The sequence below is a fragment of the Porites lutea genome, chromosome 14 (genome assembly GCF_958299795.1).
Source record: "Porites lutea chromosome 14, jaPorLute2.1, whole genome shotgun sequence".
NCBI lineage: Eukaryota > Metazoa > Cnidaria > Anthozoa > Scleractinia > Poritidae > Porites > Porites lutea.
In genome coordinates this window covers 4,962,997-4,988,297 of record NC_133214.1, presented here as the reverse complement: position 1 = coordinate 4,988,297, position 25,301 = coordinate 4,962,997, and the positions used below count along the sequence as shown (strand labels likewise).

The 25,301-nt window shown below is 39.1% G+C and overlaps 1 protein-coding gene across 1 annotated transcript; it reads left to right on the top strand.

Moving 5' to 3' along the window:
- The first annotated feature begins 11,585 nt into the window (after nucleotides 1-11,585).
- LOC140924403 (protein Wnt-10a-like) lies at nucleotides 11,586-25,301 on the top strand. The gene is made up of 4 exons (XM_073374437.1): nucleotides 11,586-12,168; nucleotides 12,247-12,515; nucleotides 13,652-13,914; nucleotides 24,010-25,301. The coding sequence occupies exons 1-4, from the start codon at nucleotides 12,095-12,097 to the stop codon at nucleotides 24,484-24,486; spliced, it is 1,083 nt and encodes a 360-aa protein (XP_073230538.1). The 5' UTR covers nucleotides 11,586-12,094; the 3' UTR covers nucleotides 24,487-25,301.

Below are 25,301 nucleotides of genomic sequence, written 5' to 3'. Positions count from 1 at the left end.
TCTTTTCGTTTCGTCTATCAAATCTGTCATTATTTCAGGAAATTTATGTAATGACCATGAGAGATTCACCTCTCTCAAAAACGTTTTAAAGCTATTCATTTTGAACCTCCGGTATCTGATTCAATTAAGTTTAAGGAAGAGGTCGCTGAAAGACTTAAAATCGTCTTAAGAGCTTCTAAAAACGTGATGCCACGAGTTTCCTTAAACTCTAGTTACCATCTAACGCTGACGTCAGCAGTCAAAGGCTTGACTACCTGAACAACGGTCATCTTGAGTAATTCTTTTCGCTTCAAATAGTGTAAAATCAAAGTAATCATTTTCTTGAGCTGGCTAAAATTTGGAAAATAATTGTGAACCAGATATAAATGGGAACTAGGAGCTAGCTATCGGTCGAATTACTGTAAACGTGAAATTGGCCGGTTTCCAGAGATTATTAAATGGTGAGTTAGCCAGGGCGTCAGACAGGAGATTTCTTTTCAAAACGTTTAAGGGGGAAGGAATTAGTTTAAAGTTGTTTCGACAACACATTTTCAAGCCATTCTTTCGCTCCTCCTTACCACGAAAGGATTTTACTCCAGTGTGGACAAAATCATAATAAATAAAGAGCACCACTTTGGCAGAACTTTTGCATTGTTCTTGTAATTTCTTACAAACAGGTGTATTTAAATTTTCTCTTTGTGAAGTTTTTACAATTAGGAGTGTTGCTTTTCAATTTCTCTCGACGGATTTTTCGGAAAATTAGGAAAAGATAGAAACACTAGTTTCATCCAGGGCACAGGGCTAAACTTTTTTAAAAAGAGGAATGAATCCGAAGCATACATTTCGTTTTCGGTTACTGTTCATACAACGCGTACATGTACACTGCGATGCTGTTTAGGCTCTGAGATTAGAGAACAGAATTTTTGACGATACAAAAGTTTACTAGGATTTTCGTGTTCGTGCCCTGGATGAAAAGAAAACTTTGAGACAGCTGGGAGACGCTATTATATGGATTTGCTAAAGTAGCACTCAACGCATGGGCAGATGGAAAACCTGATTCAAACTGATTCGCCACTCCGGGTGAGCAGTGCCGCGAAAATATTGATATATTCATAACCACAAGCGTTGACCAAAATAAGGTGGAAGACGTTTGCAATATCTAGTAAAATGACGTCAATAGTGCAGGCTATAGCCATGGCGGGAAATGTTACACGTTTTGCGAAAACGAAATGGCTGAACTTCTACCTAAAATCATAACAAAAAAAAAAGAACAGCTACGACTCGACGGATGACAAGTGCTGTTTGCTAGACTAAACATCCCTTTATATCGTGAATTTGCCAAACAGATGAATGAAGACGGGAACTTAACATTGATCGAGGTAAGCATGTTTAAAGTGCAATTTGGCCTCGTGCTTTCGTATGATGTGAAGAATTATACCGATCTCTGCCAGGGGATGTCACCGCCTCGGCCGATAACACCCTCCATAATCAGCACAGCAGAGATGGTAGAATTTATCGCCTTGCCGTTCCCGTTCCCAAGTTAACTTAAAATTTGGTCATTTCACGTCATAGTTGTGCAGCGACTGCAAAGAAATGTACAAAAAAGCGTGATGCAAGGGCAGAGTTGTTTGGCTCATTAATCGTTAAGCGTTTTTTGACGCTCCCGTTGCCGTTGCCGACGTAGTTTTTAAAGGACCCTAATTTACAGAAAGAGGCGGCGCACGCGCAGTTTTTCGTCAAAAGCTACCCTCGGCTGACACGACGGAGTCTTAAAGGTCTGAGGCAGGAGCCCGATGGGCTCCTGTCTGAGGGTATATATCCCTCATGTGGGTCGTAGCACATACCTATCCTAATTGGACAATTCAGGCTCTTCCTACGAGTTTCGCTTCATTCAAGTTTACTTAGGCTCGATTACCAGCCGCTGTTCGGGAAATGAGCCCGCGCTCCTCCCCCGACCGAGAGAGCGGCGGAAATCGAGCCTAAAGTGTACTTAACAGTTAGTCGGTCGAACAAAGAAAGTATTTGCTATAGATCAAGCCTGCCGATATAATCCGTTCCTGCGCTACAGTAAATTGAACTATTGTTATACAATTAAAGCATATAAGAGGCTCAAACTAAATTCCTGTTTCAGGTGAACTGTATAAGCTAGGTACGTTTTATTGCTCAATCAAGAGCAAACTAGATTAAATTCGCCAAAGCGCCCATTTACCAGAGCATAATCTATCACTTTTACCACACAGAGAAAAATGGGATTAAACTCTGCGATTCAGCCTCTCAATTTACCTTGAAGCGGATTAGTTTGATAGTTCTTTAAGAAAACTGATTTACTCCTCGCAATTCGATAAAGACTCCATATACATGCAAGAACACTCGATAGCGGAAGAGGAAGCGCTGATACTATCAAAATTAGATAAAAGGTCATTTTATCGTGGAGAAGTAGTGACAAAAATCTCAATTTATTCCGGTATTACTACATTTGGTAATTTCAATGTATTCTTCACAATGAATGACAAAAGCAGAAAACAATTGTTTAATTTATATAAAACCATCATCTTAATTTCTTTTTCTATAATTTTGTTTTACCCTGAAGACATTCCGTGAGAAATAAAAGCCCTATTAATCGCTAAAAAAAGCATATTCACCTATTATTTCATCAAATAATTCTCAGCATTTTCTTGTCATATACTTTAGAGGAGGTATTAAGTAAAGTTGGAGGTAAAAGTGGACAGCAGGGTCTACCTAAGCCCCCCGCCTCTTTTGATGTGACCGTCCGAATAAAATCTCCTCTCTATGCTCCATTTTTAGCATATCGCCGGGGCATGCCTGCGGGGCGTTACTTTCTCGAAATAGTTTTTTTTCTGTTTGTTTGTTTGTTTTTTCTGGTGTTAGCATGACTTAAGTTTAGATTTCGGTCGTGCTCGGGGGTGAAAAGCTTTACATTGGTAAGTGGCACTTGTTCTTTACTTTATTCCTGCCATTATTCTAGATGAACTTATTTTGCAATAACTTTCATTCGAAGTGTAACACGAAGCTTTTGGATCTATTAAGCGTAGGATTTAGCCCACTTTGAGATATATCCCTTTATAGTCTAAAGAGTCTCTGTTAGCTCTTATTAAAGGCTTTTTGCCAGCATCGTATTTCAAAATCTTTCTCGCATGTTACTGCATTACCATCCAAGTGATAAGCTGGGGTTATTCTGCTATTACTCACGGACAAATAAAAGGATAATGACCTGAAGCTTTCTCGATTATCAAACTTCTTATTTGACACAATTCTTGTGGCCAGCGAACGACCTGGTCAAATCTTTTTTTATCTCACATTTAAAATTCACTATCCTCTATATTTGCTGCATGGTTGAGTCTCTTACGATAGAAAGGGTTAGGGGGTTACTCAGATGGCCAACGTGCCCCATGAAAAACCTTAAAGGCCACCTTGAAATAATTAATGGGAGTAAAGGTTCATTCATAGCTAGAGATAAACCCCTCTTATTATATCCGTCGTGGAAAAGGGTGATATCCACAAGATTTTTCTTGTCAAACAGTTGAATTATTTCAGGGGAACAAAGTAAATAAGTTCCATTATTACCTTTCCTTTTTAAAACACCTTCAGGCGTTAAATTTGGGTGTGGTGTGGTGCGGGTGTTAGAGGAGGTGTGATTCGTGGGCTATGCTGCAGCCCTGATTTCGTTTTTCTTTATGTGCTGAGCGCTAGTCTCCTTTGAAGCAATCTTTAACTGACTGGAAGACTAGAGTTCGCATCGTAAACTGGGTAGAAAAACAGTAAGCCTGGTTTTCTGTGCCTTTCGAGCCAAGAGTCCTGGTTTCTTTTATCTCAAGACTCTGGAGTCAGTAATTCTGAAATAATTATTTTGTCCCGAAGGTCCTTGACCCCTTTAGAGAGGTCCGAATAAGAATTAGTTATTTTATCAGGGCTATAAAGTGATTTTCCTGCTTATCATGGAGACAATCGCAAATTAATTTTTAGAAAACAAATCGCTTAAAGTCAGGTCTCAAGATCAGGAGGTGTAATGACCCCGTCTTTAAAATTTAGGACAAGAAAACTGGAGGCTCTCGAGGAATCATTTTTTTTTTTATCCCAGTAAGGGTCTATCATGCTAAAACAAGGAATTCACTGGTTATAAAATCCGAATATTTGGAGAGATCAGGAAAACCATGAATCCATAGGTTTCTTGCCCAAGAGGGTTTTAATTCCAGAGCTTTACTTTTAGGTCAAGGACACGAAAGTGGTGTTGAAAACAAGATGTATTAATATATCAAGCATGAAACGCAGTGTTTCATCACTAGATCGATGAAACACCGAGAAGTGAAAATACGACCGGCAGTGGAGTATTTATGACGAACTTCGAGGTGTTTCATCTGGTCATGAAACACTGTGTCGAATGGTTGCTATTACTTCTCAAACAACATAATTTTAGAAGGAGAAATTAAGGATGCACAAATGAGCAGTTTTTTATCTGCTTTTCAAACACTCATTAAACATTAATTTCTTTTTTATTTTCTTTAGGAATTATTAATGAGTTTGAGATGAATAACGTAAGAATACAGATGGCAAGCAGTGAGTCCACAACATTCACTGTCCTGGGACTCTTGCACCAATTAGGTTACAGAGCGGCTTTGATTGTAGTTTGTTGTCAAGTGAAGGTAACTATTTTCCTGAACGTTTTCTACACTTTAATATACCCAATTTCTTTAAAGGTAGCTGCGTTAAATCAACCTGATCTGACCAAAGTTGTTAAAGAACTGAAGTTAAACCCTCAAGGTGTGGTTATTAAACTTTAATCCAATCAATGCTATTCAGAACCAGTACTTGTCAGAACAAACGGACTGCCGACATTTCATTTTGAAAGATCGCACTACAGGATTTCCCCAGTGTAAAGGATTTAATTTAAAATTTTTAAGTTATCTTTATGTGTAGATCTTGGAGAAGGAAAGGCCAGTATAGGGAATCCAATAGAATGGTACGGTAGAAAAACCAGCTGAAAAACTGAGAGGAAATGTAACAGAGGTATGAGAAGAATGTGAAATGTCATTTTGGTTTGCAATACTAAATTATAGGTGCTAACTTGATTAAACTTCGAAGACTTCCTTTTTTAAAACAATGCCGAGATGGAGCAAGGAATGAGCACCTCTAGTGGTTTCCGTGACCCTTTGAGAGCATCGTTTTTACTTAACTAAAAGGAATGTTCAGCTCCAATGACCTCATCCATCTTTTTCAATGACCTTTTCAATAAGCTTGAAATAATCAGCTGGTTCACTATTCGGCAACCTTTTACACTTTATCTAAAGTAAAGCAGAAGGTCAAATTCTGGCAAAAAAGGCGGATCGCTTAGGGGAAAGTCACGGAATTTCTTGTGACACAGTCGACCTGTATTAAAGGGCATTGTAACTCCATTTCGAAGGGAGTTCAAGATGTTTTGCTCAAAACTCATAAAAAATTTCTAACTAAAGTATTCTCAGTTATTTCGTCACAGTTATACTTGGAACTCGAACAGAAAGAATCAACTGATTCTGTCAGAGGGAAAACTAAATATGATCAGTTTTGGTCATTTTTAGACACTTGGCCCAATTTGTAGCCCGTTTTGCGAAGCGAAACGAATTGAAAAGCTGTACTTTGCGAAATCTGTACAATAAGCCTCCTAGCCCTCGAAAGCCAATTAGACCTACACTTAAAAAGTTATAGCCAGTGGTGAAGCAATTTTTTTGATACTAAAAGTTCAGTTTTATTTAAAGATAAAACGAAACTGAACCGTCAGTTGAGGGTTCTTTATCTCATTGTTTTTTTTAGGGTTTACAAGTTATTACCAAAACATCATGACATGTTCCTTTAAGCGGACCCCACATAACCTTTCTAATCCGACACAAGTTAAACAGGAGGTCCCACTTTGAACTCACATATATTCCTTCAACCCTTTCACTGCCAAATTTAGCCAAAGGCAAATTTCGACCAAATGTCCAAATTTCATTTTGTCAAATTTCAGAAAACAAATAGCACCATGTAAAAGAACAGGCAGAGAACTTGTTTTTGAATGGTCACATCATAGGATTTCATCCACACACTCAAAAGTTAGAACCACCTTGTACAGCATAATAAACAGTACCACGGGAAAGTACTGCTCAGAAGCTTTCATTTGAATGGTCACTCCATAGGATTTCATCCACAGACTCAAAAGTTAAAACCACCTTGTACAGCATAATAAACAGCACCACGGGAAAGTACTGCTCAGAAGCTTTCATTTGAATGGTCACATCATAGGATTTCGTCCACAGACTCAAAAAGTTAGAGACATCTTGCAAAACTCCATCAAGCACTCTGGCTGTGAAAGGGTTAAAACGAGCCTTTATTTAGCGGAAACCTCTTTCAAGCGGACATTACAGACCTTTAGCTTCGAGGACGAAGACGACTATCAGATTTAAACTAATTAAAATAAATGTTTTTTTCTCGCGTATATTCTTTTAAACATATACACCCCGGAAAGCTTCGTTGTACTTTTTTTTCTACACATAAGTTAACACGGTTATTTTTATCGAAGGAGGTTAAGCTCTCTCTCCCCATCTCGGCCCATCGCAAAACGATAAAACTACTAACACTTGATGACTTTTTTCCGCCACTATGACATCCTCGCTAAAACCCGTAGAAGAATGCAGACGGCTACCACGTTTTCCCTGACGCTGGTTCACCCGCGCGCTCTACTTAGGGACGGACCATTAGAAAAGTTATGGGGGAAGGGGAGGGGAATTTTCGAGCCTCAGGAATTTTTTTTCGTTATTTAATTCCTTGTATGAATTTTTTTCAGGCCATAGCATGAATATTTTTTAGGATTAATTGGCGTGCAAGAATTTTTTTCATTGCGCAAAAAATTTTTTTGGTACTTGGTCCCCCCCCCCCCCCCATAAGTTTTTTAATGGTCCGTCCCTTAGTATTAAGAAAATCTCGTACTCTTAGTCGTCAACATCTTAGTCAACTAAAAAGGTCTCTCTATTTATGCGAGGATATTATATATTTATTATAATGTACAAGGTCACAGTGGTTCTGCCTTTTCAGTTTCTCGGCGAAATCCTATGGTGTGACCATTCAAATGAAAGCTACTGAACAGTACTTTCACAATACGGTACTAATTGTGTTTTTTTGCATTTTACAGAATGAAATTTTAAATTCTTTCAAGATTTTGACATGGGTATTTTTGGGAGTGAATGGTGAGTGAGTGAATGGTGGCAATGGCATTTGAAGCAGCGCGAATTTATTTTTTGGGCTGACGTGTTTTTGCTGCCGTCACCGTCGTAATAAGCTCCCTTACTAATGCTATTGGAGCCGTTTTGCTTATACCAGAATACAAGATCATAAGGGTGTTACAACAATCCTATTTAACTAAACATGTACAAAATGTTTTGGGGTTGGAATAGCATATGCACTTTGACAAAGCTTGTAACCGTAATAAAACTGCAAAGGTAAAACTGTGCAGTAAGAACTAACCTTAAAATGAAAGCTGGAGGCTTATGAATGTTTAAAAGAGTAATAGCAGAGTCGTTACAAACAGTAGAAATCCACCCAAATGTCTATGTTTTGGTGGGAAGTTTGTTGCTAGGGCAGATGATGACATAATCTGGATAATCAAGGTTAGCATATTTCATGAAATATCCCAATTTAAGCTTATCCAAGGTTTGCATTAACGCGATTAGTGAAACAAACCGTCACAAAAAAGGGGCCCTAGTTGCAGACTTTTCAAAGTAGCTTAACTAAAATGCTACGTGTCTTTAAAATGTGCATTTAGAGTTGATGAGATGGTAGTTCCGCTGAGATGAAAAAGGCCAATTTTCAATTTGTAAAACGATGATAAAGAAAAACACAGTATGGTTATCATCATCAACAACAACAACTTCAACAATAGTCCTGGCTAACTTTGGAACCAATTAACATGTTTTTATCCTGTCGACTTTATTTAGAGTAGCTACAATTCACGACTAAACTAAAACACATTTAACCCCTGCACACACTCTCTTTACGTATTGTGGAGACTGAAGTTTTAAGCAGTTTTAAAAAGGTCAGAATGGTTTGTGGCTTGCCAAGAATTATGTCTCGGACAATCAGCAAAACCAGTTAAAAGACATCAAAACAAATATATGACAAAACGGCGACTAAGACCCCTATTATTTCCTGTTTCAATACCTAAGCTCAGATCCCACTGTCTCGCTGCTCAACAATTAGGCGTGACTTAAGCCTGGTTTTAAACACCGTTTGTTTGTTTGTTTTTCGTTTCGAGCAGAAAGGGAAGGAGACAACTTGTTGCATTCCACCTGCACGAGGCGCGAAAACCGTGTACTATACCGAATTATTTTGTGCTCGTGAAGTCAAAGCATCAACGGCCCGGAGTAGCAGAAATCGTTCACACATATCGAGCATCATGCCGGTGCGGTTGGCCGACAGGGTTTGGTGAACTAATTTCCAGTCCTCACTCAAGAACATTTACTTCCGTCTTAGCCGGCAAATAAGTGTTCACAATGCACCAAAGTATGGCACAAAACCTATCCGATACGTAACGCTCCACTTTCGAGATCGGCGCTGCGCAGCTTCGCTCCCTCACAAAAATTGCGCCGCCTAGAGTACAGTGAACAGAAGACCTTTCAGGTATGATTTTCATGGCGGAGCAAATGCTATACGGTATGGTATTAACACAGCCTATGGTTTGATGTTACTTGTTTGAAAACAGTCAGAGAGATGAAGCATTATCAGCTTAAGCTACATTTTGACATCATTGTCAGACACGAAAAATTAATTCGAATCCCATGGGAAGAATTGATATCAAACCAATTAGAACAGGGCTTTTCATAAGAATTGTTTCTGGGCCAATCAACAGGTTTCTATTCCGGTTTCTTTTACTGTACATGCAAATAGGCCATCTACGAGATGACGTCTGAAATTCATTTTTTTTTCATATTCAAATTTGGTAATCCCAGGGAAGTCTAAATATCAAAAGCTTTAATTTGCATAAGAAAACAATGCCCCAAAGGATTCTGGTAGTAGTTAGTAGTAAAATGACGCCATCTTGCAAATTAATGGCTTATTACAAGCGAGTGATTCCGGGGTTTGAACGTCATATCATAGCTAAATGTAGGCGATTTTTAGTGGGCTTGAATTGTTAAGATTTTATTTAGCTTCAAAGACAGAAAGATAATGTTCCCATCCTCCATAAAACGTCGTATTAGAAGGTTTCACGTCGTAGTCGTGCATTGGACGCGTCAAAGAAATATATTACGAGGCGTCATGTAAGTGTAGAGCTGTTGGTTTTTGACGTTGTCGTTGTGGTTAATTGCATAAGCTCCCTAATGGATTCTTGTGGTATCCCGGTACTCTTAATAGAAGTCAAGGTCCAGGGATAAAAACGTGACCGTTTTCAATAAACAAGAACATTACAGTTTCGGCTTAGAAATTTTGTAAACCTTTTGGCAACTCTTCAAAAACGTCACTTCGTTTACTAGTCAAAATTCTTCCCTTTTTTGTGAAAGGGCGAAGTCCAACCCTCCGTCAATTATGAAAAGGGAGGCTTAAAACTTTTTTGGGCATAGAACTTTGTCTAGTAAATATGACGAAGTTAAAATCAACTCTAAAATCCCGATATAACGAACGCTGTAGAACAATAACCCTTGTAAAACAAAACATACTCTTCAAACCGGTTGTAGTAAGATCTTTGGAACAGGTCCATGATTTTACAGTGAAACTCGATATAACAAACCTATAAATAAGGAAGTTCTCGGTATAATGAATGATTCTTTTTACCCCAGTAGTATTAAAGAAACCTCGTTATAGCGAACAAATTTTGCCACTCCCTTGGCCCTTTGCAATGTCGAGGTTCCACCGCACTCCACCTCTTCAACTATGTATCATGTTTATCAGTATACGTATATGTATGTGAATAAAGCATTATTATTATTATTATTATAGTCCATTGTAGCTTCATTTAGCCTATGTTCCTGCTCCCTTTTTTTGTGTAGTCCCAACTACTGTATCTAAACGCCCGGAACAGCGTGTAAAGAGAGGGGGTGGTGGTTGGGGGGACTCACATAAAAACGTGACGGGGATTCTCGCCGGAAAACTCAAATTAAACCCCTAAGGGAGACCAATGTGGGTGTGGCTCAAGCTTAAACTGACCCCTTAGGAAGATTTCTGTACTGTATGTCAGGACATTTTTGTAAATTTCTTTATGCACAGTACTAAGAGATACCTGAATGGTCCAATATAGTGACCTTCCATCCCAAACACCCTAAGTGAGACAAAATCTGCAATTTACACCCCAAAGTGAGACGACGAGCATCCCCTACACTTTTATTTCTGAGTTAGCGTTGTAAAACAACAACGAAATATTTCTTTGGTCAGAAGTTTGCTAAACTTACAAAATCTCTTAATGCCGCACCATTGCGGTTGTTGCATAACGTATTCCAAAGTCGTGAAAGGCGCAAGAGATGTTGCGTAATTAGAAGCTTAGTCCTAACGCCACTGGGTCACTTGCTGACCTAAGCTTATGGTTGTGCCTTGAACAGCATTCGAGGGTATTGTATATATTTCTTGAAATATTCCGAGCAGTTTCCGCTTAAAATCTTAGACATTATACAAAATAACACGAATTAAGCGGTTAAGTCAGATGCCAGACTTCCTGTCCTATTATTGACCACTTGGACTTAACTCATAATGCTACTGATTAGTTTGCCGGTTAATGTAACTTAATCCTAGACTAAAACTCCCTAATTTTTAAACCTTGTCTATCGTAGACCAAACCACCAAATACCCTTTAATGACAGCGGCACAAAGTCTGTTAAAGATAGTACAAAGTACAGACACACGCTTGTTTTTTTCAGAAAAATTTACAAGTTTGGCATGCCAGCAAATAGTGATGGCTAATCTAAGGCGGGACAAGCTTAGGGAACCAATAACAAGAGAGAAAAAAGAAAAAAAGAAAAATTATCTATCAAAAACGACAATTTACGCTAGGGTACGTTAAGTCTTAACATTGTCCATGATGAAAAACTAATAATCAGAGAATTAAACTTTAGAAACAAAGTGCGAAATTTGAGAAAGCCGCTGAGCTCTGCACAAACGTCCGCAAGTTCTCACTTCTCACAAAATTGCAATCCCCTCCTGGAGTAATGCTTCATAAATCGACTCAGGATTTTGACTTAATCCGGACGTACTTTTCTTGTTTCCACATAGGCAACGTACGGTGCACAACTTAAACATACCCAAACCGTTAAAACTTTATTCCTTCTAAATCGCTGAGCTAACAATAATTTAATTCTTTTGGACAAGAATCCCCGAACAGATACATCGGTTTTCTGTATACAAAAAAGCCCAATAGTCACACCTTACGGGAGGGTACACCGGGAAGTTCCAGTTTCAAAAGGCTGTTAATTGAATTATTCCATTTGACCGCGGGTATTTTGTTGACTTTTGTTTGACTCGACCTGACCTATGTGAATCAAAGAGCATTTTATTGCAATGATCCCTCCCCCACAGACTAGGTACTACGGTGTCCATGTTTTTGTCTGCACATATGTGCACTTCATTTTGTTTTTGGGAAATAGGATTTTGTCATGGCACTCTATTACACCCAATAACATGGTGCCACACAAACAAAAACATCCTAAGAACTTTAGCTTTGACGTGGAAAATCTAACTGCAGTTATAAACCCGTTTGGGATTGTATATCCAAGAGATAATCTCCCTAAAGTGTAAAGTCATTACGTTATTTAATTGGCTATCTCATTCCATGTCTGTCGTCGACAAAAAGCGACTTTACCCATCCAACCATAAGATACATGTCAAGGCAGACCATATTATCTGCATGTCACTCCCAAAGGGACAGAGGCAGATGCATTTTCGATCGATTGGAAAGCGGTGATGTTTACTACGATCGCTCGCGCTGTGGCCAAGGCACTAGCTTTTGGTGTGTCATTCACGGGGTCGGCGGTCTGTATGTAATGAACTGAAATTGGATTTGAAAACACACCTCACCTTTGGCTCATTATTTCAACAGCAGGGGCTCTAGCTGGAGCACAAAACTGACAGACGCAAGTATAGCCACCATAGGAATCTTAGGACTTCAACGATGCGTTTCTCACGTCAAGCAATTGCTTTGGCCTGTGTTTACATGAGCCTACAAGTGCTGGCAAACGACACAAGGTAGGCAACAGTTTTTCCTCGGTACTGTAGTTGCGAATTTCCACTGGTCAGTAGTTTAAACCCGCAGCGGTTTGTTAGATTTACAGGGTACGACATCTTTACCTCCGGCGTCCCTCTGGAAGTAGATCCGATACTCAACCCAAACACGGTCTGCAAGAACACGCCTTCCTTGAGCAAAGAACAAATGGAACTGTGCAAAAGCCATGCTGACGTTGTGGCGAGCGCTTTGCAAGGGGCGCAGATGGCTGTTCACGAGTGTCAAGAAAGGTTCAAGTACCATCGATGGAATTGCTCTGCTTTGGAAACCAAAAATAAGAATCCTTTGACAAGTGGCTTGCTTGCGAGAGGTACGTTGATACTAGTCTACCAAACACAAAGGCTTCTGGAAGGCTTCTTAATTAAGAATACGTCTAAGTCTCTTATAGCATAGTGACAAACACCTGGGAAGTACATGCTAAAGGGGAATTATCATTAAAGGAAGTTTGTGGTCTTTGTCTCTGACCTTCATCTCATAACTAGAGTTTAATCGGCGTTTCTTAAACTTCTTTGGGCAGCCTATCAGAACTCTTAAGCGATCTTTGGGAATGCGAGGCTTTTCAGTTGCTTGGCACTTCGTTATTGCCAAAACAGACGTCATTAGGGCATTAAAAATGATGAAAACAAGTCAAGACATAAAAATAGCAAAGGTTTATTTATATAACAGAGCTACCTTCAACGTGAAAGGTCTCGTTAACAATTACCGCCCTTGTAAGTGTAAACATGCGATGCTGGAATATAAGACGATTAGATCTCCAGAGAAGTGCATAAAAACCTTCGTCAATCTCATCCGATTCACTTTGGCGTACATTTAGGTCTGCTGCAAAGAAAAGTCCTCTTCTTAGAGTGCTTAATGTACTCAAATTGGAATCTCCATACACTGGGCTTGATACTTCTAACAAGGGCTATAATCCTTTGATTGGATGCCATCCTTTGTAGCAAAGATCCATTTCATCTCATCACACACTGAAGCTTACAGCGCGAAAGGTACCTCTTTGTGGCTTTCATCACTCTTTAGGATTTCATAAAAACGCGTCCTATACACACTTGGAACCACGTTGGTCCGTATAATAACAGTATCACAAAAAGTGTCTGCTGAACTGCTTTTAATTTAAATTTAATCAAACGAATATGTGAAGAATGGACATTGATGCACTTCCTCCATGAACCTTTCACTCTTTTAACAGCCTAAGAAGAGTGAAGGTTGTACCTTTTGCGTCCGTGAACAAAATAGAATGGCATGACCATTAAACTGAAACTTTTTGCCTATACTTTGGCACATTACTATCTGTGTTTTAGTAATCTGGGCAAAACGAGTTTATCGCAACCTCAATCTTTACCTTCGCTCACGTCCGGCTCTGGCCTTTTTTTCGGAGATAGCGATCGAAATTTTCCGTGTAATCCCACAAAACGCGCGCCTAGTTCATTAACTTGTTGCCACTTGCAGGTTTTCGAGAGACCGCTTTTGTGCACGCCATCATCTCAGCAGGGATGACACAAGCCATTGCTACGTCATGTAGCATGGGAAAACTGGCGACTTGTAGATGTGACGAAACCATTACTGGCGAAGGACGGGGCTGGAGCTGGGGAGGCTGTAGCGACAACGCATTATATGGTGCAAAGTTCGCAGCCAAGTTTATGGATTCTCGAGAGAAAGGATCCGATATAAAATCACTGATGAATCAGCACAACAACCAGGCGGGTCGACTGGTAGGTTGTTTGATTAAACGAACTTCATACATAACTCTCCCCCCGGCTACTAAATCAACTTTTTAAGAATTAGATATAAACGACTTTTGCAATACTGTAGTCATACAAATAAATCTTATTCTTGTAGGATTTCGCCCACGGATTTAACACTTAGAACCACCTTGTACAGCATAATAAACAGCACCACAGAAAAGTACTGGTCGGTAGCTTTCATTTTATTGCACACCATATGATTTCGCCTACAGACTCTAAGTAAAGTTAGCACCAACTAAGACAAACAAATAGTTAGTACAACGGCAAAGTACTGCTAGAGAGGATATTTATTTGACTGGTAACACTATAAGTCATTTAGTCTATAGACTAAAGAACTGCTTTATACTTGTTCATGTAACTTAATTGACTCGGAAAGTACAATGCTTTACCGCCGATGATACACTGAGGCTTAAGTCGCGACACAGGGTCAGCTATCTGTCATGTATACATCGTTTAAGTTTCACCGACGAGAACATTCCAAATAGGTACGAAATAAAACAGATGTTTGCAGTTGTTAGATAACAAATATCAACTGTTAAAGAACAGCTGAAGAAGTAGAGTGAAAAGAGTTTAAATCTTCTTCTGTTTTCTCTTCCTTTTTACTTCCTTGTTCGTCCGATTGTGCGAGGATATCTCGCCCACACGTGCCTGGAAGCACTGGGTTCTCTTTGCGTGAGAACCACAGTACTTCAAATCCAACATGCTTTACAATTAGTCGGGGTTTCACCGAGCCCTTAATCCAATAGCAAGACTCAAGCACGTGGGAAACTTTTGATAAACTCTTGTCTCGAATATTTTGTTGACATTAAGCTTATCTTTTAAGTTGGGTAACTTCAGGTTACTGCACTCAGCGCCGGCAGGTTGAGTAAAGGGGCAGTCTTATTGAAAGTTAGTACCATCCACTTGAAATGTGGAAAATCTCAGACAGGGACCCGGTCTTGCTAAAAATAGGGATAACAGTACATAAAAACTCGGTTAAAAACGGTATTTGGTTAGAGAGGGATAGGAAAAAATTGATAAAAAGTCTACAGAAAACGTTGGACCAAGATACCTTCATGTTTAACAGTGTGATTTGGGAAAATTGAAAAATATATGATTAAGGTATCTTTTCACCTTGAAGAATGAATCTGTCTTTGTGTTCTATTCAAAGTCATTTTGTGCATCACAAGCTACACGAATTTAACAGGAAAAAAATTGTGAGAATCAGAGAATCATGTTATCGTGATTCTCTCTCTGGGCGTGACCATGAGGCAGGAACTGCTTCCTTGAAGGTTCAATAGTTTGTCGATGGAACCCAGTAGGCAGCGAAAGAGTTGATTTCCTGATCGGAAACCCTCTTGATTGCTTGAAAAGAGTTCCTTCCGTGCTGTAACATGTATATTTGTAGTTCCTCTTCAGTGGTAAAAGGAAGCCCAACGTGACCATAACCACAGAGACACGCTACACACAATTTTGAGAATATTTTTCGATCTTATAAAGGAAATTCAGTCATTGCCTTGGTTCCCTTCACTCTACTGTAGAAGGAAGTGTCTTATCCAATTGTGAATTTCTCAAGTGTGTGAAGGAACATTTCAAGCAAAATGCAAGTCATATGTAGACATGAAGAGTAATGTTGCTTACGGTGAAGTGATCAAGAGGTATCCCGAGATATCGCTCTTTCTTCTCGAAAAATGTTTGGCTCTGATACCTCATTTTTCGATTTAAACCAAGGGTGAATTGAAGGAGCTAATTATCTGTTTAAAACAGTTGGATATTTTCCTGCTGACTTCGTTTCAACTAGCCTAATTGGCCTTTAAACGCGTCTAAACATTCGTGCATCACGCAGCAATTTCAGCACATGCAAAATTCATTTTTGAAGTTCAAAAGGTCGCCTTGCGAAGCATCAGCCGCAATTCAAGTTAATTAGAAACAGACATTTCTTGATAACCTGAGTGTATACCAAGGGCATACAGGTTATCTCTGAAACAAAGAAGTGCTTGGTGTATTCAATTTCTTTCGCCTTATCCGGAGGAGATAATTCCCTGAAGGTGTTTATGACACAGGTGAATACAGGTGAATATCTTTTCTTATTTTTGTGTTATTTTCATTCTAATTCATCACTTCCATGAACCCAGCGAAGGCTAATCGTGAATAGAGAAAGAAAACAAAAGTCACATTTGCAAAAGCAATTAGCACAAAAAGTGGTTTTCGCATGAGAAACGATTTTAGGCCTCCAGTAGGCATCCCATTCATAAACAAACACAAGACACCTGTTGGGATCGAGTGATTATTCAAACGAATGGCGACTAATAATAACATAGGAATGAAATATTACTTTCGACACAGAAAATGAAATGGCCGATACTCGTTTTCCCAGATGTGTCTGGCTATACTGCTGTTACAAGGTCCTTTTCAACGATTCATTACAAGGAGGGGTCGAGCACTCGCTCGGACAACATGGATTCTCCCTCTCAAGTCACTTTGGTCTAGCATTGCCGTTCTGAGTTCTCCAAAAGTGGCGAACCCGGTGGCCTCAAGCAAAGTGCGTATGTACCTGGTCCTAGGTCTTCCCTCTCTTAACCCTTTAAGCCCCAATATCCACATACAAATTCTCCAAACTGATCTCTATACATTTCCTTAAAGAATGAGTTAAGAAAATTTGATAAAAGATCAAAGTATTTTCTCTTAGGTGATGATTTTCTTAATTCTCATAACCTCACCTCATGACAATGTAGGGATATCGTTAAGAGAAAATTTATGTTGGTCACTATTGGGACTTAGAGGGTTAATTTGTCCGTGTTGTGGCTGTCACAACACAAGCTTCGAGGTGCTTCGATGCCTCCTCCTCTTTGTGGCTACTCTCATTCTTCTTTCCCTGACCTCTCTAGAAACTTTTGGGAGGTGACCGTACAGATCTTCATTTGTAATGGGATCCCTCCAAGAAACGTTTAGTGCTGTGCGAAGCATTCTAGTATGGGCACCATCAATTTGCTTTTCTGTGCTTTAGGTCCGAGTCCATGTTTCGCTGCCGTAAAGGAAAACACTCTCAACTGTTGCCAGGAATACCCTAACCTTTAATTCCCTACACAGTTTAGATTTCCAAATTTTGCCCAACTTATATTGCACGCCACCAATGCTTAAGCTTTTCTCGTTTTCATGTCTTTGACAGAGTCATCGATCCAAGACCCTCGGTATTTTAAATCAGCCACTGTTCCTTTTGGTTTTCATTACTCAGTGCTGGATCTTGATTGTGGACAATTGCCTGAGTTTTAACTGCATTTAGATGTAGTCCGACATTTGCGGCTGCTTTCTGTACCTTAAGTCAAGTGAATATTGTCTTAAACTATAATTCACACCGTTTTTCTCTAAAAGAAAACTTTCTCAAGGTTCACTCTTTGGTAGGCAGATTCCTCTCTGAAGACACTCTTCAATGAATGAAAGGTCCTGGAGAATGTCCGACATCTTTGTTGGACACTCAACTTTTTAAGTCAGATATTTTCTTATTAAAGAAGAGCATCAGCGGTCCACGGTCTCTGAAACATCGATTTGCGCTTCTTTTGTCCCGTAGCTGAACTATATAAAGGACAGCGATTGCAGTTTTGCTTAATTGTTTGCGTGATAACTCTTTGAATGAAGCTTAGTTTGGTACGAGGAGCTTTTTGTGAAGAATTTCATTTGCTTGTCTGTAATGATCTGTAATAAAACTGTCTCTAAGACGGAGACTTTTCTATGGTGGACATCAGTGGCTTGCTAGTTCTCTGCTGAGTTTCATTTGCTTCTCTGTAACTATAGTAAGGATCAGTGGTTGGCTGGTCTCAGCTGAGCTTCATTTGCTTCTTTGCAAGTAAGTCTAAGTCTCCGTAACTATGGTGTAAATCAGTGGTTGGATGGTCTCTGCAGAGATCCATTTTGTTTGTCTGTATCTAACAAAACTTCCTGGGGCAAATACCTGGTGGACTTGTTTGTTTGGCTGGTCTCAGCTGAGTTATACTTGTTTTTCTGTTGCAAAAGAAAGTTAAGGCGAAAAAAAGTACAGTAGGCCCTTATTTAATTCAGAAAATCTTCTCCTTTGAAAATTTGATAATGGCATGATTGAGTTGCTTTACAAATTATGACTGCTGTTTAAAAAAATGCTCATTTTGTAAAAAAGATACATCCAGTTCTCACACTTATCGATACTGTGAACGAGGTTCCAAAGTCGGATCCTTATTTCCGTTAGAACGCTTTATTTGAATTTCAGTGCTCAAGGACTATTAATCATTTGAGCTGCGATCAAACACTCCCTTCTCTTGCAAAGCTCCAGTTTACCAATTAAAAGAGAAACAGCTAAAGAGACTCTTTAAGGATCAATACATGGCATCAAATACTTATTGAAAATAATTTGCAACCATAATTAATCTGATTTCTGGCCAGACATCGCTAAACATGAAGAGACTATACACAGACTGGCATGAACACATTCAAGTGCTTTGTTTACAGCTAAGGGAAATGGTCGATGTCACCACTGAAGAATAAAGAAGTATTGAAAGATCCATTACTTAAAATCACTTGCGAAGTAAGAGATCACACGATCGAGCTCTGCCTTCGATTTTTTGGGAATACAAGGCATCGCATGTATGGTAACGCTTTTAAAGGAGGATCAGTCTGCAACCATGTTCAATCGCCTTAGTGATCGGAAGCAAGCAGTTATAGTCAGTAAGGCCTGTAAAATCTTTGAATAGAGGCTTAAAAGAGACAAAGAGGCAGACATGAATACATTCAAGTGCTTTATCTACAGTAAAGTGAATAAGATCGAGTATTGCCATTATTAAAAGATCCATTAATTTGGGATTACAACAACTCAGCAATTGACCAAAGCATCTTAAAGTTACTAATTCTCCAAAATCTGGCTTATTTCAAAAACTAAAACTCACTTATCATTATGCTCTTGAAGGTATAAATGTTTGTCAAAGTTAACAACGCAAGTTTATCAGGACTATTCACCCTCTCTGTGGTTTACATCTTTCTCTTTGGCAAAATTCCATTTCCTTTTCAATCCCCCATGTAGCAACCAATTTCATTTCCAAGCTGGAGGCAGCGTGGCCGAGTGGTTAGAGTGCTGGACTTCCTGTTAAGTTTTTTAAGTTTTCGGCCCCACTAGCATTAGTGCTATAAATACTGCAGACGGTAAATAACGGAATTATTTTTTTCATATATTTACTCGACATTTTAGAAGACCAGCAAATTCCATTATTCAAAGTAATGGCAAACAGATGACATAACGCGAAAGTATCTCCAGAAAGGTTTCAGGCCACACCAAAAGATTACATCCAGAGACTTAAAGTCTGAAGCAATGCTTGACTAACCCTTTCCCATTCCAAGAGTGCAAAAAGAAAAATTGAGAAAAGAAACTTCATAGTCTCAGATATTAAAAATTGAAAACCTAATTGTATCATGAGGATAAGATCCATTACTTAAAATCACTTGCGAAGTAAGAGATCACACGATCGAGCTCTACCTTCGATTTTTTGGGAATACAAGGCATCGCATGTATGGTAACGCTTTTAAAGGAGGATCAGTCTGCAACCATGTTCAATCGCTTTAGTGATCGGAAGCAAGCAGTTATAGTCAGTAAGGCCTGTAAAATCTTTGAATAGAGGCTTAAAAGAGACAAAGAGGCAGACATGAATACATTCAAGTGCTTTATCTACAGTAAAGTGAATAAGATCGCGTATTGCCATTATTAAAAGATCCATTAATTCGGGATTACAACAACTCAGCAATTGACCAAAGCATCTTAAAGTTACTAATTCTCCAAAATCTGGCTTATTTCAAAAACTAAAACTCACTTATCATTATGCTCTTGAAGGTATAAATGTTTGTCAAAGTTAACAACGCAAGTTTATCAGGACTATTCACCCTCTCTGTGGTTTACATCTTTCTCTTTGGCAAAATTCCATTTCCTTTTCAATCCCCCATGTAGCAACCAATTTCATTTCCAAGCTGGAGGCAGCGTGGCCGAGTGGTTAGAGCGCTGGACTTCCTTTTAAGTTTTTTAAGTTTTCGACCCCACTAGCATTAGTGCTATAAATACTGCAGACGGTAAATAACGGAATTATTTTTTTCATATATTTACTCGACATTTTAGAAGACCAGCAAATTCCATATCTCATAGTAATGGCAAACAGATGACATAACGCGAAAGTATCTCCAGAAAGGTTTCAGGCCACACCAAAAGATTACATCCAGAGACTTTAAGTCTGAAGCAATGCTTGGCTAACCCTTTCCCATTCCAAGAGTACAAAAAGAAAAATTGAGAAAAGAAACTTCATAGTGTCAGATATTAAAAATTGAAAACCTAATTGTATCATGAGGAAGTTCTGGGCAGAAGGTTTCAGTTAAATGGTTACAATACAGGATATTGTACACAGTCGCAAAAGCTAAGTAGACGTGATAACTGTTGCCTTATAATTGGGTAACTGGTTATTTGGGAAAGAGTACCGGTAACCCTTTTAGAAAAGCACATCTGCAAGATTCAACTTTTAGATGGACGTAAGCAACTTACAACCAAAATAGATAAGGATTTATTGAATTTTTTTCAAAAGACGCAAGCGATTTATTAAGACACTTCAACTTGATATGTAAATCATGACACGAGCGTAAAAGGAAGGGGAAAAAAAGCCCGCGTTTTTGAACCAATTACATGCACCTCCCGCAAATAGGTCATGGGTACTCTAACCACTAAGCTACGAGAGACTTGTGGCGAATCATGCATGCCTTCTACAAAATTTACATGTAACACGCGTGTTGCACACTGTTAAGATCAACAATGTCAAAAGCGTCCTGTATGGTGATAAACGAAAGAGAGAGGCAAATTCTTAGTTTTACAAACACAGCAAAACCGCATATTTAAAAGCCTAATTAGTTTTCGACAAGTGAAACAGTTTAATCTGGGGTGGAATGCATTTAATCTCGTTCAATCAGGAAAAAATAAAGATTGGACTAGTTGCCTCCTGTCTTTTTCACATATCGATATTTCCTGAGGCTTTTATAAATTTGATCTTGTTACGACTGTTTAAAATTCCCAAACGGAAGACTAAGAGAAAATAATTTAATTCGGCAAAGATAATCTTAAAAAAGTTCACATGGTGAAAGGTTTGGCTATTTCTGTATCCTCCTTGCAATTTCGTATTCTTTCTGGCTTCGGATTCCCTCATTAAAATACTACACCCGCCCACCTCGCTCCCCATAGCCCTCTGAAGAACTTTTTCCCTCTCCGATCCTTGGGAATAATGATGTTGATGCGACTTTGGAACTAAAAGTATTTGTTTGTTTGCTTTCCAAAAATAACATGATTATGTTCTACGTAATAACTCCTTAAAATTTTGAACACGTTTTAGAAAATGGTTATCCTCCACCACAAAGCCATAAGTAGGCTTAATGCGTCTTAACCCTTTCACTGTCAGAGTGCTTGGTGGAGTTTTGTAAGTTGACTCTAACTTTCAAGTCTGTGGATGAAATCCTATGATGTGACCATTCAAATGAGACCTCCCTGCCTGTACTTACACATGGTGCTATTTGTTTTTCAATATTTCACTCAATGAAGTTGGAAATTTGATCGAAATTTACTTTTGGCTAGATTTGGCAGTGAAAGGGTTAATGGTGTGAAAATAAAACATACTATAATGACGTTTAGTTTAGATGCTTAAACTGTCTGGAGAGGGTGGAGACTCTAGTACTTTACATAGTGGGTTGTTCTGGAAGAAAAGGGGTATAGCTATGTAAATTGTTCTCTTCCAGAACTGGTATTGAACTCAAAATTAACTTGCCCCATCATAATGAGCGTGCTACACGGCAAGGGTATTTTCGGTTTAATTCATGTATCATAAATGGTTATAGAATAACCTGGCATCTTAGAGGAAACAAGTATGTCAAAGGTGTTGGGAATTTAGCAAAGACTCACAGGTATCACACGCAAACATCACACTTGTGTTATCTTGAGTCAATCAAATCTAGTATTATACCGTAAATAATTTGTCCCTTAAATACGCAAGGAAGAATATCTCGAAAACGTTTCTAGTATATTTGCATGTGACAGCTAAATCTCCCAAACTAACTTGAGGAGTTCTTGGAAACTACATAATAAGACCATATTTACAGGATTACTATTTGTTGACTTCTTTCGTCACCCAAGATGTTCCTTTTACGCGTATTATCTTTTAACTACGTTTACTCTGTGAGATAATGTAGGATTAACGAATACTTAAAATTTCTTAAAATACATAAGAGGAGGATTAAAAAATATTTATGAGATAACTCAGTCAGAGAAACAACGCATTATATCGTCTCATCGCCCCGGGCTTGATTAGAACGATTGAAAATGTCTTTTGATGTGTTTTAATTAAGTGCTGCTTGGGTATATCGCTTTAATCCCACACCAAAGAAGAAGAACACGAAAGAGAGACATGGGCCCAGTTGTTCGAAGGCCGATTAGCGCTAACCTGGGGTTAAATTTAAATCTGGGTTTCTTTTTCATTTGTTGAAAGCATTTCCTCGGATAATATTTTCTCCTTTAAAGCATCCAGTCATCAAATTGTAGACAAAAATATTTAACCTAACTTTTTTTCTTAAGCTTTCATATCTGAATTCAAATCTCGCACTAACCTTGGGTTATCTTTATCCGGCTTTGAACAACCCGGCGGTGGGCATCCCTGGTATTATCACAACCGCTTATCACAATGTTGCATAAACTAACTGTTGGCTTCAAACGCATTTGCGCTTAAATACAATCGAAATTCTATTGGAGGCTATCCCAATCTTTAATAAATAAGACTTGCACCTAGTTTAAATGTAGAACCTTTCATACCGAACGTAATACCTATTTAATATGGGTCGACCAAAATGATGAAGATCGACGGTTGATTCATGAGTCGAACAGTTAATTAGTCGAATTCAATATTCATTATCACATTGCACAGGCAAATGAATCATAGTAAGGTACCGTGCCGACACGAAAGGCTATCAGGTAACGTATGAACAGCAAACATCGTGCCGGAGCGGTTGGCCGGAGAGGGTGTAGTTCTGTAAATTCCAATCCTCACTCCTGAATATTTACTTCCGTCTCAGTGGGTTCTTTTCCTCTTATTCACTTCCGCTACGGTCCGAATACCTGTTCAACTAATACGCATGCTTTGCAAAATTGCTTTACCTCTTAAGCGACGAAGTCCCATAGTGTTGGCATTCAACTGAAAGCTACTAGCTCAGCCTTCGACTTCCTTGTGCCACTTTTCAAAAGTGAACAAAGTAAAGATCCTATGGACGAAATCCTTTCAGGGCTCAAAATAATTTTTGGGTGGCCGGACACGATAACCGGCCAAAGAAATTTTTGCTCCGTCAAGTCCGGTTTCTCACCAATCAAAATACTGGGAAGAAAAGTTAACAAATCCTTGTGTAAGTTTCTATTTGTATTTTTACACAGAGACAAAAAAATCTAATTAAGATTTACAGGTGAGGATTTGGCTGTGTGTTCAAGAATGGGAGTATGCAAGACCGGTCAATATGACTGTCGAGTGAAGTTTTTGGGCAGTCACGTTGCCATTCTGGCCGGACATTGTCCCTTGATTAATCGCTATTTTGAGCCCAGCCTTAACTTGTGACAATTTGGGATAGGGAAGATAAACCGTAGTCTCCGTCTCACACGTCTTGCACATATTCTGTGGGTCTTAAAAGATCCCACACAATAATGTCCTTCAAGTTCGGTGTGGTGGTCTATCTCACTTTCACAATCACATAAGAGGCGTCATTACTCATTCCTTTATTACTTGAAAACTGCACTCCAAGCAGTCTGGCAAACGTCCCTCAACCAGTGTAATAAATTATCCTTGAAAAGCCCTGAGGGGATTCGATGATAAGATATTTAAAATTTTCAATTTACAAGCATTTATACCGAACTTTTTCAGCTGTGGTTTGACCCAAGACAAATTGTTTTTCAGCGCGTGGCAACAAGTAATTTCGTTTTGAATTTTGACTTTGTCCGCTACTAGATGGGAAATTTCTTGAAATAATTCTGAATTGAACTTTCTTCCTTTCCTTTTTCTTTTGTAGGCAGTGCTTGATCTTATGAAAACCAAGTGCAAATGTATTGGGGTATCCGGCTCATGCAGCCTAAAAACGTGCTGGAAGACTGTCCCTGATTTCGGTGAAATTGGGACAGTTCTCAAGGAGAAGTATGACTTTGCTACAACAATTCGCGTGAGCAACCGAAACAGGGGCAAACTTCGACCTTTTCAGCGTAAGTTAAAGGCTGCGCATCGTGACGAGTTTCTGAGGGATCTGGTATTTTATGAATCTTCTCCTGACTATTGTCGACAGGATGCCTCGCTGAGCATTCCAGGGACGAAAGGAAGAGTTTGCAAAGTGGATTCCTTGGGCAGTGACAACTGTAATAATCTTTGCTGCGACAGAGGCTACGATACGGTCCACATGACTATTAAGTCTAGATGCCGTTGCCATTTTAACTGGTGTTGCTACGTTTTATGCGATGAGTGCGTGGAGAACGCCTGGGTGACAATGTGTAAATAATTTACTACAACGCCCGTATCATATGTCAGACTTCACCAAGAGGCCGAACACCGGAATTGACTATTCTGACCAAGACCAGTGAGGTATTGAGAGAGATTCACAAGGTTGGAAGGGTAATTCGTGGAAAGAATTTTAGGACACGAAGTACTGGACTGTACTGATGTTAACGTATGCACGGCGTGTTGCACGGTAGAGCGGAGAAGAGACCGGTTACACCGCCAAATTTTCGACGGAGTTCGCAGCCCCCTGCTTTACATCCTTCTTCATATTTCGAACCAAACTATGCTCTCCTTTCTAGGCTCAACTTAAAATTACCCACTTTCAAGCCGAGGCTGGAAAATATCTATTCTTCCCAGATCCAAACTTTCATTTTCTGGACCCATCTAGTATCAGCTAAGAAGAGCCAAGACAAACCCACAAACCCATGTTGCTTCTATAAGGGAGTACCCTCATTCGAGAGTAACTTTGTGGCGAACGACATGTTTTATACTGAGTTAACGGTGTTTAATATCCATTTTATCGTCGGTAAAAAATTAAGGTTTGACAAAGAAGAGAATTCGTGTGTGCGATAGACAACTCGGCTGCAAAGAACCACATACAGCTCTGTATTCATTTAAGTGTAGATTTAAAAATAAAAAGGTTATGTAGGAACCAATCCTTGCTGTGGGCAAGATTTTGATGGCGAAAACTAACGTAAATATCATCTGCTTGCTTTAAGTCAAAGGATGTGAAAATTCACTTGAAAGAAAAGGGTTAAGTGATAGGTATAAAAATATCTGTCGATAGTTAACATATACTATTAATAAAAAGATTAG